This window comes from Panthera onca, chromosome F2 (genome assembly GCF_046562875.1).
Source record: "Panthera onca isolate mPanOnc1 chromosome F2, mPanOnc1 haplotype 2, whole genome shotgun sequence".
NCBI classification, from domain to species: domain Eukaryota; kingdom Metazoa; phylum Chordata; class Mammalia; order Carnivora; family Felidae; genus Panthera; species Panthera onca.
This window is the reverse complement of record NC_138356.1, coordinates 21,586,092-21,600,750: the sequence shown is the minus strand read 5'-3', so window position 1 is coordinate 21,600,750 and position 14,659 is coordinate 21,586,092. Positions and strand designations below refer to the sequence as shown.

At 37.8% G+C, this 14,659-nt stretch overlaps 1 protein-coding gene across 9 annotated transcripts in view; it reads left to right on the top strand.

Annotated features, from left to right (window-relative positions):
• EYA1 (EYA transcriptional coactivator and phosphatase 1) overlaps positions 1 to 14,659 on the top strand; it is a 169,231-nt gene that overhangs the window by 143,842 nt on the left and 10,730 nt on the right. For all 9 annotated transcript variants that reach the window (XM_078441987.2, XM_078441986.2, XM_078441984.2 and 6 more), the window contains 5 exons: positions 722 to 780; positions 893 to 1,053; positions 1,879 to 1,993; positions 2,155 to 2,276; positions 6,397 to 6,497. In XM_078441987.2, the coding sequence (XP_078298113.1) occupies positions 722 to 780; positions 893 to 1,053; positions 1,879 to 1,993; positions 2,155 to 2,276; positions 6,397 to 6,497 (558 nt within the window). The remainder of the gene's footprint in view (positions 1 to 721; positions 781 to 892; positions 1,054 to 1,878; positions 1,994 to 2,154; positions 2,277 to 6,396; positions 6,498 to 14,659) is intronic.

Below are 14,659 nucleotides of genomic sequence, written 5' to 3'. Positions count from 1 at the left end.
CTATAATAAATTAATAAATCCAACACTTATATAATAATAAAACAGTAAAAAAAAAAAGTGCAAACTACCACATGGTTTGATTGTTTTTATTTGGGTTTTTAAGTCTCCCATGCTTTCTTCCTCCTACGCACACACACATGCACACACACATACACACACACACACAGAATAAAACTCACATCTCTCAAATCAATGGTAAACCAGTACCAGATTTTTTCGTCTGGGCTCCTCAGTGCACTGGCCTCAGGCTCTGTTGGTGTGTGGCTCAACAGCAATCAGAGGTCATAATTTCATTGGCAGTTAGCATCAGGTTTAATTTTTCTAGCATGTTACATTTACCGACATGTCTGGTTTCAGTTATGCTCAGGCACTGACTGAATCAGCTTTGAGCAGCATGATGTCTTCAGGTACCGGAGGTTTATGGAACACACATGCTAATTGTTTTCAATCCCTTTCCTTTCTAAACACAAGAATATATTTTCTGAAGCTGAATAACAGTAGTCCTTAATGGCATTGCTCATTTTTTTATGTCAAGAGAGGGCCTGGAGTAGGTAAAAATATCAGCTTTTCACAAGACTGACACCTACTGATTGACATTGTTGAGAGACGGACCAATTAAAGTTGTGGGGTCTTTTTAAACAGCTGTGTGTGGTTTTTCAAAAAAAAAAAAAAAAAGGTGCTTCTCGAAAATGAACACGTATCATTTTTAATTGCATTTTAGGAATGTGACCAAGTTCATATAGATGATGTGTCTTCAGATGATAACGGGCAAGACCTGAGGTGAGCATGTTGAAATGTGAAGTGATTTTCTCCATTTTACAGTTTAATTGCTAGGCTAATTAAGATGAACTTTCTGTCTGGTTAACTTTGGGCTTTTCTTGCATCTAAATAGCACATATAACTTTGGAACAGATGGCTTTCCTGCTGCAGCAACCAGTGCTAACTTGTGCTTGGCAACTGGTGTGCGGGGTGGTGTAGACTGGATGAGAAAGTTGGCTTTCCGCTACAGACGAGTAAAAGAGATCTACAATACCTACAAAAATAATGTTGGAGGCAAGTAGCTATCACCAATATCTTACTGGATTATTAAGCTAGTCTGGCTAAAATTCTCAAAGTACGACTCCCTTTCACATCACACTTTTTGGGATGTAATAGCTTTTTTGGAGCAGTTTCATCTAACCGGGTGATTATCGTGCTGTGATTTAGTGACAGGAATATTATCCTTCAATGAGGTAGATGTTTGTGTTAGTTCTCATCTTTTGATTGTGCTTCAGAATGACATTAGCATACAAGGGAATATGTTGACTTAATTAAAAGTTTAGGGGTGGTGGTGTTTTGCAGCATGGCTAAATCTACATGCTCTAAAGACGACATCCAGGATCTCTTGCCTGTTCTTTCCTTAGGAGTTATTCTAGGTCAGTCCCTCCCAAAAGGTGGCATAGGTGACCAGTGATAGATCCACGTTTCTATTCTATGAGCTTAGCACCTCTGTTGGGTAGAAATAGATCTTTCCCAATAGATTCGGCAAAGGTTCCCAGACTCACTTGCACTGGCCAAGCCACGGTCATACACCTACCCTGGGAGCCAGAGGGGGGTTGGCTCTGCCCAAACTCCATGGTTAGAGGAATGGTGTGAGCAGACTCCTCAAAAAGAGATGACTTCTATAACCAGGGTAATGCAAGCTAGAAATGCAAAATCAGTAGGTGTTCCCTACAGTGCTAAACAAGTAGGGAACCAATGGAGGCTCATGTGTGAAAAATTACTTCACATACTACAAAGCCTCAAGAAGATATTAGGAGTAGTATTAAATGTTGATTATTTATAACGCTGAATAGGAACTTTGGTAAGGAGGGAATTCGTGTGCTTTTAAATCCACAGGTCTGCTTGGTCCCACCAAGAGGGAAGCCTGGCTGCAGCTGAGGGCTGAGATTGAAGCCCTGACGGACTCCTGGTTGACACTGGCCCTGAAAGCACTCACGCTCATTCACTCCCGGTAGGCTGCTGTCCCCAAGTCACCCCGTGGTGCTTTTGCTGGAAAACAGCCTTTGCTCGTGTTTGTCCATTTTGGAAATTCATTTTCAACAGTCTTTTTTTTTCTTCCTTTCTTTTTTTTTCTTTTTTTTTTTCTTTTTTTTTTACTTTCTGTTCTCATAGGACGAATTGTGTGAATATTTTAGTAACAACTACTCAGCTTATCCCAGCATTGGCGAAAGTCCTGCTATATGGATTAGGAATTGTATTTCCAATAGAAAATATTTACAGTGCAACAAAAATAGGTGAGCTGCTTTTGTTTTGTTTTACAATCAACTCTTCTCCTTCAGGCTAGCAAAAATGAAAGGCAATATTTGAGACTTTTTCATAGTACTAGATGTCAAAAAACCAGAAGAATTTAATTTTATTATGTCAGAACTGCCATTAGATATCAAGAGAAATAAAAATCATAACTCATGCAGCTTCATTCAAGACATTTTACTTTACTGACTAACATTAAGACCTATGCCTTTTACACCTGGGTGGCTCAGTGTTAGGCATCCGACTTTGGCTCAGGCCATGATCTTGTGGTTCATGAGTTCGAGCCCCGCGTCCGGCTCTGTGCTGACTGCTCAGAGCCTGGAGCTTGCTTTGCATTCTGTGTCTCTGTCTCTCTCTGCCCCTCCCCCACTCATGCTCTCTCTTTTTCTGTCTCTCTCAAAAATAAGCATTTAAAAAGACCTACGCCTTTTATCTATAGTCAATTTAGCATCAATTCTAGATTATTATCTTATTTTTCTTTTTAGCTGACATCAACAAAAATATCTAATATGCTAAAACAAACAGTAGTATAGAGATACACAAAGTAGAAATGAAACAACTCTAATAATATCTTTCTTTAAACTGTTATCACTGGAACTATTTTTTTTTTTTTTGCTTTATTTTAATTCAACATGTATAAACAGTTGGGCTCCCATTTTTGTTATGGGGATACTGAAAAAAAAATTAAGTTCTTGAAAGAAGGAATCATAATTGGGAAAGAAGAGTAATGTGAAATTTCATGAGAATAGAAACCAAAGCAGAATAAAAGTGAGATAAAAAGAAGACATGACTCCTGTTCTTACAGAATTCACCATCTAGCAGGGGAAGCAGACATCTAAATAACTGTAATAGGACAAAGCGGTATGTAAATGAGCCTTTATCACATATTTAGTAGATGCCCAGAGCTGTTCTAAGCATTTTCCATATTAAAATCAATCTTTGCAACCTTTCCATTTTACAAATGAGGAAACTAAATCTCAGAGACTTAATTGTCCAAGTTGATAGCCAGTAAAGACAAGAGTCAGACTAGGTCTGATTCCAGGGTCCAGACTCCTTTCCATACCCTATGGAGTTCAACCACTAAATGCCTGAATTTCCACTTGAATGAAGAAACATTTACTCCCACCCAAGAGGAGGAAGAGGGCAAGTGTCCGTGAAAATTAAAAGGAAGAAATGGCATTTGAGCTGGATATAGAAGGCTAACTAAGAGTTTTGTAGGCAGATGTGCTAGTGAGAGGAAATAGAGACATTGAAGTGTGTTCCCTGCTGAGAGACTTCTCCAGTAGTCCTGGGTCCTGGGAAGCTGATTCTGGAAACGTAGACTTAGGTCTAGTCCTAGGTGGCCTCGTTTACCACCCTAATGAGATGTTATTTTAGTGAGTTCTGGGATGGAGGATGAGGATCCTAGTAGGTGAGAAGAAAGTTTTTGTGGCTGCTCAACTCTATCTAAAGAAAAAAGAGTAAAAATGGAATCTCATTTTCCATCTGACTACACTTTTATACTTCCTGTACTTTTCCTTACTAGCATTTACTAAATTATTGTTAAAGAATTACTTTTATAATTGTTCATAGTCGGATCTTTCCTATAAGAGTGTAGTACCTTTGATAACTGAACCTGTTGCTCACCATTGTAGCTATGGTGCCCAGCACATAGTAGGTACTCAATAAATGCTTGTTGAACAAAATGAATAATAAACAGTTGTTTATTCTGAAGAAGGCTGACACAGAGGTTCCTTTTAAACACCCGGGTCAGTAATGACACTGTTAACTGATAGGGGGAAATCAGGTTTGATAGTAAAGATAAGAGTTTGATCTTATCCATGTTGAGTATGAAGAGCCCGTGGGATATTCAGATAGCCTTGTCAAATGGAAATAGCTGGAGGTGGAGAATGACTGATGCCTCCTGCTAGAAAATACTTACAAAGAAAAAGGAATGTACCAAATAGAATTCCTCGTAGCCCAGTGTAACCAAAATGTTTGATTGTTTGCATGTCCATAAAAATAACAGTTTACATTAAGTCAGGTGTTTATGCTCTCCATAACAATAAAGAGGAATCATACCGTGTTTTGTAAACAGTGGTCCATGGTAAACGTTTACCAGCACAGGAAAGAACGATTTCCAAAGAAGCCTATAGAACAGAAGGGATAGTACTTAACTACTTCCCACAAGGAAAGAACAAGTAGTTTATTACCTGTCATGCACATTGAACTCCATTCCCAAATAATTTAAATAATTTGAAAATATTAGGATGACAGAAAATTATAATAGCAAGTACATATTAAGTATTTTTAAATGGGCGTTTTGTTTGTGATCTTGAACTTTAATTTTTATCAATACAAAATAAAAAATTAGAATTAAAAAGTGGTGGCAGAAATTACCTCAACCTTAGAGGTAGAATTGCTTTTCTGGGGTATTTTTAACAAGCAAAGTAGAGATTGAAACTTGTAGTTTTGCTAATTTTGCCATCAAAAGAGATACAATTTGGGAGTCAATGCAGAAAACCCAGGAGTTTTCCTTGTAGGCAAATGACAGTCATTGGAGGAGAGGACTGGTATCTCATTTTAGCAGAGCTGTGACGTTCTTTCAGACAAAATGGATTCATCAAAATAAGAAACTCCATGTAGGAGCTCCAGTTAACTTCTAAAAGTCAGCTTCAGTTTCTTAGTCTTTATTATGGAAGACGTCTATATGACCCAGAATTCACAGCGAAGCCTAGAGGAGACAGGGTACAGGCGAGAAATTTTTTTGTCCGATACAGCTTTACCTTGAAATAACATTGAGTTTAATTACCTTCCTTTTCCCATGAAAAGGAAACTTGGCAAAAACACATAAACATTTCCCTCTAAGGAGGAAAAAAGTTTCATGACATCTAAGTTTTGGGTTGTATATTTTTGCAGTGAAAGCTACACTTTGTATTTGTTTCTCAAAGTGATTTAATATTTCACAGTTTAGTGGGCAACCAAAGAAGCATTGAAATTACATCCTTTGAATAAAGCTGGCCCGATTTCGTTCTGTCAGATGCAAACCAGAGATTTTAGTGCAAAATACAAATATAAAGCAGACATTTGTTTAAGCAAACAAGCAATTTGTTCGTGAGTATATCTGATCCTTATTTGAAAGAGATGCGGGCCTGCTCAGCCATTTACATTTGAAAACTATAAACTGTCCCATTGTCCATGAAAATGACCTTATTGGCAGCCTGGGACTTGGAACACCAGTTTCTTCTCTAAGCAGCAACAATGGCTGCATTAACTGCAAGGATGTGCCTTCAGAGAACCCAAATGAAGTCTTGACATGGGAAAGATAATAGATAGATAAAGGTATTCTGTTACCTTTATCCCGCTTTTCTTCCAGGAAAGTGCTTTACTGGACATTAGATGCCTGGGTAGGGTGGGCATGATCTCCGTAGTGCCCCAAATTACCTGACATTTGTTTCAGAAACAGTTTTACCAGAATATTTCAAGTAAACACATTAGGCTTGGCGAGGGGAGGATGGAGTTGGGAATCCCAACTTGAAAATGAAGGAACAAATGAATTCCACTGTTTGATTTCTCTTACTATAACAAAACCAGTCTCAGGGTGGTAGTTGTTTTTTGTTGTTGTTGTTTTCTTGGGTTTTTTTTTTTTTTTCTTTTTTTTTTCATCCTTCTCAATAGACGTTGGATCAGACATTATTTTCAGAGTTTGGTATATCATGAAACATTTTTTAAATCCAGTTCGAATATGTTGCCAGAATCAAATGCCTTTGTCAAGTCTTGGCTCGTAGGAAAAAAAGTACCGCTGTAAAACCGTATTTTCTCCCAAATATTATACCGTGATCGACTAGATCCTCCTTTTTAATAAATGAGTTCTTAAGAAAAAAAATATCAAAAATTGACCATTTCCAAAGGACAGAACACCACATGGATAATTTACGGTTTCTGGTTTACTGTGCTGTTCCCCATTCTACCCAAATGGCATCCAAAAGCACTCTTTTCCAGTTTGTGCAAGTAGGATAGAGTGGAATCAGGAGCATAAAGGAAGGTTTTGTGTAAAAAGTTCAAGCACTATCGTGCTGAGTTACCCCAACTTTCCATTTTTTATAATCTATTTTTGTTCATCAGGCAAGGAAAGCTGTTTTGAGAGGATAATTCAAAGGTTTGGAAGAAAAGTGGTGTACGTTGTTATAGGAGACGGTGTGGAAGAAGAACAAGGGGCAAAAAAGGTGAGTGTTCATCGATGGGGTTTTTACACCATTTAATTTTTTAGTCCTCAAACTGCTCATTCCTGGATCACTTAAACACGTTCAGTGTCTCTGAAACAAATTACAAATGTGTTCAGAACTGTAAGCAGTGAAAAAGGACAGTCGAATTAAATAAATATGATCTTTTTGAAGAGTGCCCTGTACAAACTCAAAGGTCATGGATGGTTGGTCTTCATAGAACATAGACTTTTAAGCAGAAAGGAAGGTTTAGTGCTGTAGCCGTCACCCGAGATGAAACACTTGTGGTGTCCATGTGAGCATATCCCATTTGGCCGTGGTGGCAGACATTGCCAAGTGATTAAAATCTGCCTGAGCCTGGATCCAGCCTAAGAACCTTCCAGATATTACTTCAGAAAGTCTCTACCAGTTAGTCGGAGCTGGCTTGCCAAACCATTTGCTGTCCTAGAGTACAGTGTCTTCCTTTTATCACAAGGTGAGCACCTCCCCTCCGTTGGGACACTTGGAGAAGAGGAGAGGGGTGGGTCCAACTATGGGTCCCTCGACTCCCAGTTTGTCCATCATACGTCTTTCTATTCTTCTGCATCCCTGCAAGTGTAATTCTGCCGTTTCCCTTAGCAAAAGCTTTCTCGTTAATGTCTTTCATTGCATTTCAAAGAGAGCGGAGGAAGAGGGGACCACATTTCTTCACTCAGGGACCACTCAGGGTCTTTAGTCTAGTACAGCCCACCTGTGCAATCTTCCTCACCCCAGCACTTGACATTGTGGCCCCTTCAGCCATGCGTAGCTCTTCCTCCGGGCTTTTGCCTCTGCTTGGAATGATCTTTTCCCCAGTGCCCTACTATTGCTGTCTTAATCATTTTTCAAAATCCAGTTCGTGTACCACCATTTCTATTACCCTTGTTTGTAAGAGCTTAATTATTTATAGTAGTTCTCACTCACACTTTAATTGGAAAAGCTGTTGTAAATAGCTTGGATTCTAGAGCAGACAGCCTGCCTTTGAGTTACAGCTCCACTGCTTACCAGTTTTCTGACTTTGAGAATTATGTACCCCTCCTCTTTTTCTTTCCTTTTCTATAAATGGCGATCATAACAGCATCTAGCTCCTTTGGCTGTTTTAAGGATTAGATTTAGTTAAGACGTGAAAGCCATAAGACAGCCTGATACGTAAAAAGTGTGCAACAGAAGGTAGCATTGTTATTAAGTAGTTATGGATATGCCTGTTGCAGCAGTAAAATGTGAGCTCAAGAGGTAGGGAACTTATTCTGCTTAGCCTGTTGCTTGAGAATTTGTTTTCAAAACTTTTTTTACAACTCTCTACATCTTGACGCATAGTCTGTAAATATTTTTTTTTAATTGAAGAGATTTATTTAATTAAGTATTTTACAAGGTTAACCAATGCAACTGTTTCCCCTTCCTTTCCCCCACACACTCACTGATAGACATCACTATATAATTCCACAACAGATGCAACAATTCATCTCTTCTGAAGTATTCCAGTATGCAGTGGAAGCGATGCAGAAAGTCACCAGCATATAGACGCAGCATTCAGCATGACACATGGCCAGCCTTCTTATAGAGTCTGAAGATGATTTAATTCACCTTCAGTGCCTCTGAATTCTAACAAAACCGTAGAAAGTGACCCGAATTCTGTAAATGATGGCTTATTTCGGTTATACCCATTGATACACAGTTGTGTGCCCAGGATTACGCACCCCCTGAGTGGGATTGGTGCGGATGGAAACCCACACACAATTCAGATCCAATAGAGGTTTGCCGAGCTGCACGTGCAATGTAACGGCTCGTTCTGACATCCCAGGTTCACCGGTGGGCAACCACCATGATGGTTACGTACATCTGTCGGCCCTTCAGGCTGTTTTCATAAAAGGAAATTTTTCCCAGACTAAATTAGAATACCCCAAACTCAACCCTGGAGAGTTAAAAGAGGTTTGATGGGAATCCAGACTTTAGGTCTTTTTAGCAAAGCCTCTGGAATCCCCACGCCATTCCTAGACAGGACCTCCTCGTGGCTAGTGGGATAGTCAGGAGTGTCAAAGTGGAGAGCAGCGTTTCATGGCCCCGCGGCCCAGGGCCAAAGATGTGAATCTGCACCCCGCACCCCCACCAAGGCTGGTCCTTCTTCCTCTACCAGTCACCAAAAAGTTTTAATTTTAAGAGAAGGTTGCCAAAACATGGCTTGCTAGCTTGTGGTAGACCGAACGATGCTTGTAAAAGTGGTGACTTAGAGCACCGTGGAATCCCGTGGGTCCTAGCAAGGCTTCTTGGGGTGAGTCCCTTGCTAAACCTTTCAGAGTAGCATGTTTCTTAGATGTTCATCACGGGTGAGCATAACGTGGAAAAAGTAAAGGAATTCTTGGTTTAATGTTACAACTGGAAGTATTACAGTAATAGGGCTAAGAGTATTTGTTCTCTCTGCAGAACAGTTAAAACTGTTTCCACTGTTTATCTTTGAACGTGTTGTTCTTTTTACTTGGGACAAACACACCTGTGCCGAAAAGAATTAGGCAGCTGCCCGTGAAGAACAGGCTCTTTGAATTTTTTGACTGTGAATGAATATTCTTAGCTTCAGTTTTCTGTTTTGATTTTGTGGGATGAGTGTAATGTGGTAAGGGTCCAGTACTATCTGTTGTGAACAAACTCTTGGCACCTTGAGACCCGCCAGTGTGGGAATTCTAACAAAACCGTGACCATGAGTTACAAGACTGTTTATGTGTATATGTACAAGGCACGGATTTTTCAGAAGGTTCAGATTCCTGATAACCTTGCATAAAATTCAGATGTCATCAATCCTCCCCAGTGACAAATTTGACTATTCCTGTCTTATATTCTGTCTAACCTTATTCGTTTAACTAGTATTTAAATAGTAGTACTTTGTGGGGTGCCTGGGTGGCTCAGTCGGTTGAGCGTCCAGCTTCGGCTCAGGTCATGATCTCACGGTTTATGAGTTCGAGCCCCACGTCTGGCTCTGTGATGACAGCTTGGATCCTGGAGCCTGCTTGGATTCTGTGTCTCCCTCTCTCTCTTCCCCTCCCTCGCTTGCACTCAGTCTCTCTCTCTCAAAAATAAATAAACATTAAAAAAAATTAAAAAGAAATAAGATGGTTATCCATGCTGTAGAAAGATTAATAATCATAATGGTAAAAGAATTACTATCAATTATATAGCCCTTATTATGTCCCAGACTCACTCTCAGGCACTTCCTATCCATTATCTCATTAAATCCTCACCATCATTCTGTGAGGAAGGAGTCCTTAGACCCACTTTATATATGAGAAAACCAAGGTTCAGGAAAGTAAATAATCTGGCCAAGATCACAGAACTTGGGAGTAGCCAAACTAGGACCATGAGATGTGGCCCAAAGTCCCTTTAGATTAAAAACTTTATTTACATATCTTAAATATGATTTGATTCACAAAAAAAGAATTTTCATGCTTATTTTTTAAATTATTAGAATAAAGTCTGCCATGTTTGCTTTTTTTTTTTTTCCTTTCAGGAGGCAGATAGAACCATGTTCTCTTTCTCCCAGGTTTTCTTAAAATTTTAAGAAAAAATCAATTCTGATACAGTTTGTGAGCATTCTAGATTATTAAATAAAATAGCGAAGCTCTGTGAGTTTCAGTCGGAAAATGTTTTGCAAAATCAAACCATTTTGCAGTTCTTCTAAATCAATTCTGACCATTTAGCTTGTCTCTCTTAGTTTTCTAAGTCCTTTTAAAAATCCAATACACCTCTCTAAATAATGTTCTTTTGCTTGAGGTAGTTCCTTTTTTCAAGCTCAGAAATGAAACCAGTTAAGGATTCTGCCCATTGCCGGTTTCCTGATGGTCGATTGAAGTCCGAAGTCTGTTCTGTCACCTTTGTTCTCTTTGCCAATATAGTCCCAGGGCTTTCCTCAGTAATTTCATCTAATTCTATAATTCATATCCTGAGAACACACCCCCTCAAAGAGAATAAGTTAAAAATACCTTTGTTTACTTAAAGGAACAACTGTATTCCAAAAAGATCTCTTACAAGAGTTTTCTGCCAGGATCTCTTTGTTCCTAGAAAGGCTTCAGAGAATGTGAGAAGCCATCTACCTCTGGATCCCTTTTTCTGACGTGTCTTTTGTTGTCAAAATCTGCCAGGCTTTCTTTCTGTACCATAGAAATCTATGTTTCCCTAATACAGTATACAATAGTAGGCATATGTATGAATGAAAAAAAAAAATCAAATGTAACGGTCTTCTGCATACCGACAGCAATTTTCATTCCTAGAGTAAAAGTGGCGTTGTTTTATAACTCTACAACTAAACTTGCTTTGCTTACTTTTCCGAGAACTACTTAAAATTAATCACGTGTGAACACCAGAGAGAAAATGGCAAGCATCCATTATTGCGTAATGGCAAAGGCTTCATCAATAAATGTCCATTTAATTTATTTGTTTGTTTAGATTTTTTAAGTGTAGCTGACACGCAGTGTTACGTTAGGTTCGGATGTACAACACAGTGATTCCATAACTGTATACATTATTCTGTGCTTCTTACGAGTGTAGCTGCCATCTGTCACCATGCAACACTATCACGATACCATTGATTAGATTCCCTATGCTGTACCTTTGATCACCACGACTTGCTCATTCCATACTCTGCTTCGTCCGTTTTGCCCATTCCCCCACCCTTGTTCCCTCTGGCAGCCACTAGTATGTTCTCTGAATTTGTGGGGCTGCTTCAGCTTTTTGTTTCTTTGTTTTATGTTGGTTTTTAGATTCCACGTCTAAGTGAAATCATATGGCATTTGTCTTTCTCCGGCTTATTTCACTTCGCAGAATACCCTCTGGGTCCATCCATGTTGCCACAAATGGCAAGATCTCATTTTTTTATGGCTGAGTAATAGTCCTTCGTATATATACCACATCTTTTTTTATCCATTCATCTATCAGGGGACACAGCTTTCTTCCGTATCCTGGTTATTGTAATAATGCTGCAATAAATGTAGTGATGCATACACCTTTTTGAATTAGTGTTTTCATTTTCTTTGGGTAAATGCAATTCTTAGTGGAATTACTGGATGCAGTATTTCTATTTTTAATTTTTGGAGGAAACTCCATACTGTTTTCCACAGTGGTTGTACCAATTTACATTCCCACCAACAGTGCATGTGAGGGTTTCTTTTTCTTCACATTCTCATCAGCACTTGCTTATTTTTTGTCTTTTTGATGTTAGCCTTACACCAGTAGGTATAAGGTGATCATTGAGGTTTTGATTTGCATTTTCCTGATGATTAGTGATGTGCTGAGCATCTTTTTGTATGTCTCTCTTTCATCTGTATATCTTCTTTGGAAAAATGTATACTCAGGTCCCCTGCCCATTTTTAATCAGATTATTTGTTTTACTGGTGTTGGCTTACATAAGTTTTTAATACATTTTAGATATTAACCCCTTATCAGATATATCATTTGCAAATACCTTCTCCCATTCAGTTGGTTCCCTTTTCATTTTGTTGATGGTTCCCTTTGCTGTGCAAAAAGCTTTTTATTTTAATGTGATCCCCATAGTTTTGCTTTTGTTTTTCCTTGCCTGAGGAGACCTCATCTAGTAAAATGTTGCTAAGGCTCATGTCAAAGAGATTACTTACTGCCTATGTTTTCTTCTAGGACTGTGATGGTTTCAGGTCGCACATTCAAGTCTTGCATCCATTTTGAGTTTATTTTTGTGTATGGTATAAGAAAGTGGTCTAGTTCTTTTCTTTTGCATATAACTGTCCAATCTGCCCAGCAACATTTATCGAAGAGACAGCCTTTTCCCTACTGTATATTCTTGACTCCATTGTTGTAGATTAATGGACCATATGCATATGGGTTTACTTCTGGGCTGTTTTGTTCTCTTTATCTGTGTGTTTGTTTTTGTGCCAGTACCATACTATTTTGATTACTATAGCTTTATAGTGTACCTTAATATCTAAGACTGTGATATCTCCAGCTTTGTTCTTTCTCAGGATTGCTTTGGCCGTTTAGGGTCTTTTGTGGTTCCATACAAAGTTTTGAATTATCTGTTCTAGTTCTGTGAAAAATGCTATTGGTATTTCAGTATTGATTGCAATCGAATCTGTAGATTGCTTTGGATAGTATGGGAATTTTAACAATATTAATTCTTTGAATCCATGAGTATGGAATGTCTTCTCATTTATTTGTGTCATCCTAAATTTTTTTCCATCAGTGTTTTATTCAGAGTATAGTTCATTCATCTCCTTAAGTTTATTCTTAGGTATTTTATCCCTTTTGGTACAGTTGTAAATGGAATTGTTTTCTTAATTTCATTTTGCTGCTTCATTATTACTTCTAATAGTTTTTGCATGGGTCTTTAGGGTTTTCTATGTATAGTATCATGTCATCTGCAAATAGTGACAGTTTACTTCTTTCTTCCCAATTTGGATGGCTTTTCTTTTTCTTGTCTCATTGCTACAGCTAGGACTTCTATTTTATGCTATTATCTTTCATTTCTAATTATTCTACATCAAATAAAAGTGTAAGAGTAGAAATTCTTGTCTTGTTCTTGATCTTAGAGGAAAAGTTCCCAGTCTTTCACCATTGAGTGTGATGTTTGCTGTGGGTTTATATCATATATGGTCTTTGTTATGTTGAGGTACGTTCCTTAGAACCTACTTTGTTGAGAGTTTTTATCACAAACATATGTTAAATTTTGTCAAATTTATTTTCTGCATCTATTGAGATTGCAAATTGAGATCATTTTTATCCTTGATTTTGTTAATGTGGTGTATCACTTTGATATATTTCCAGATGTTGAACAGAATAAATCATACTTGATTGTGGTGGAAAGATCCTTTTAATATATTGTTGAATGTGATTTGCTAATTTTTGTTGAGGACTTTTGCATTTATGTTCACCAGGGATATTTGCCTGTAATTTTTTTTTAAGTAGTGTTTTTGGTTTTGGTATCAGGGTAATGCTGATCCCCTAGATTGTATTTGGAAGCTTTTCTTCCTTTTCTATTGTTGGGAATACTTTCAGAGAATAGATATTAACTCTTCTTTAAATATTTGATGGGCTACTTACTTCAGCAGCACATAAACTAAAATTGGAACAATAAATGTTTAACAGAATTCACCATCTGGTCCTGGACATTTTTGGTTTGTTGGAAATTTTTGGTTACTGATTTAATTTCATTACTAGTAATTGGTTTGTTCAGATTTTCTATTTCTTCCTGATTATGTTTGGAAGATTATATGTTTCTAGGAATCCATCCATTACTTCTAAGTTGTCCAATTTGTTGGCATATAATTTTTCATAGTCTTTAATAATATTTTGTAGTTACGGTGTAGGTTATTTCTCTCCTTTTATTTCTGATTTTATTTATTGGGGTCTTTTTTTTTTTTCATGAGTCTGGCGAAAGGTTTATCAATTTTATCTTTTTTTAAATGTTTTGAGTGTGAGAGAGCACAAGTGGGGAAAGGGCCAGAGAGAGAGAGAGAGAGAGAGAGAGAGAGAGAGAGAATCCCAAGCAGGCTCTGCACTATCAGCACAGATACTGACTTGGGACTTGAACTTACAAACTGAGACCATGACCTGAGCTGATATCAAGAGTTGGACACTTAACCAACTGAGCCACCCAGTCACCCTAATTTTGTTTATCTTTTCCATGATCCAGATCTTGGCTTCATTGGTATTTTCTGTTATTTTTAAATCTCTATTTTATTTATTTACACTTTGAACTTTATTATTTCCTTCCTTCTAGTAACTTTGGGCTTTTTTCTTAAGTATAAGGTTAGATTATTTATTTGAGATTTTCCCTGTTTCTTGAAGTAGGCCTGAATCACTGTAAATTTCCCTCTTGGAACTGCTTTCACTGTGTCCTAAAGATTTTGGACCTTTGTGTTTTTATTTTCACTTGTCTCTTTGTATTTTTTGCTTTCTCTTTAATTTCTTTGTTGACCCATTAGCCTCAACATCTTTGTGGGTTTCTTTCCGGTTTTTTCTTATAATTGAATTCTACTGTCATACTGTTTGGGTCTGAAAAAATATTTGAAATGATTTCACTCTTCTTAAATTTTTAAGATTTGTTTTGTGGCCCAGCTTGTGATCTGTCCTCAAGAACATTCCAAGTGCACTTGAAAAGAATGTGTATGCTATTGTTTTGGGATGGAATGTTC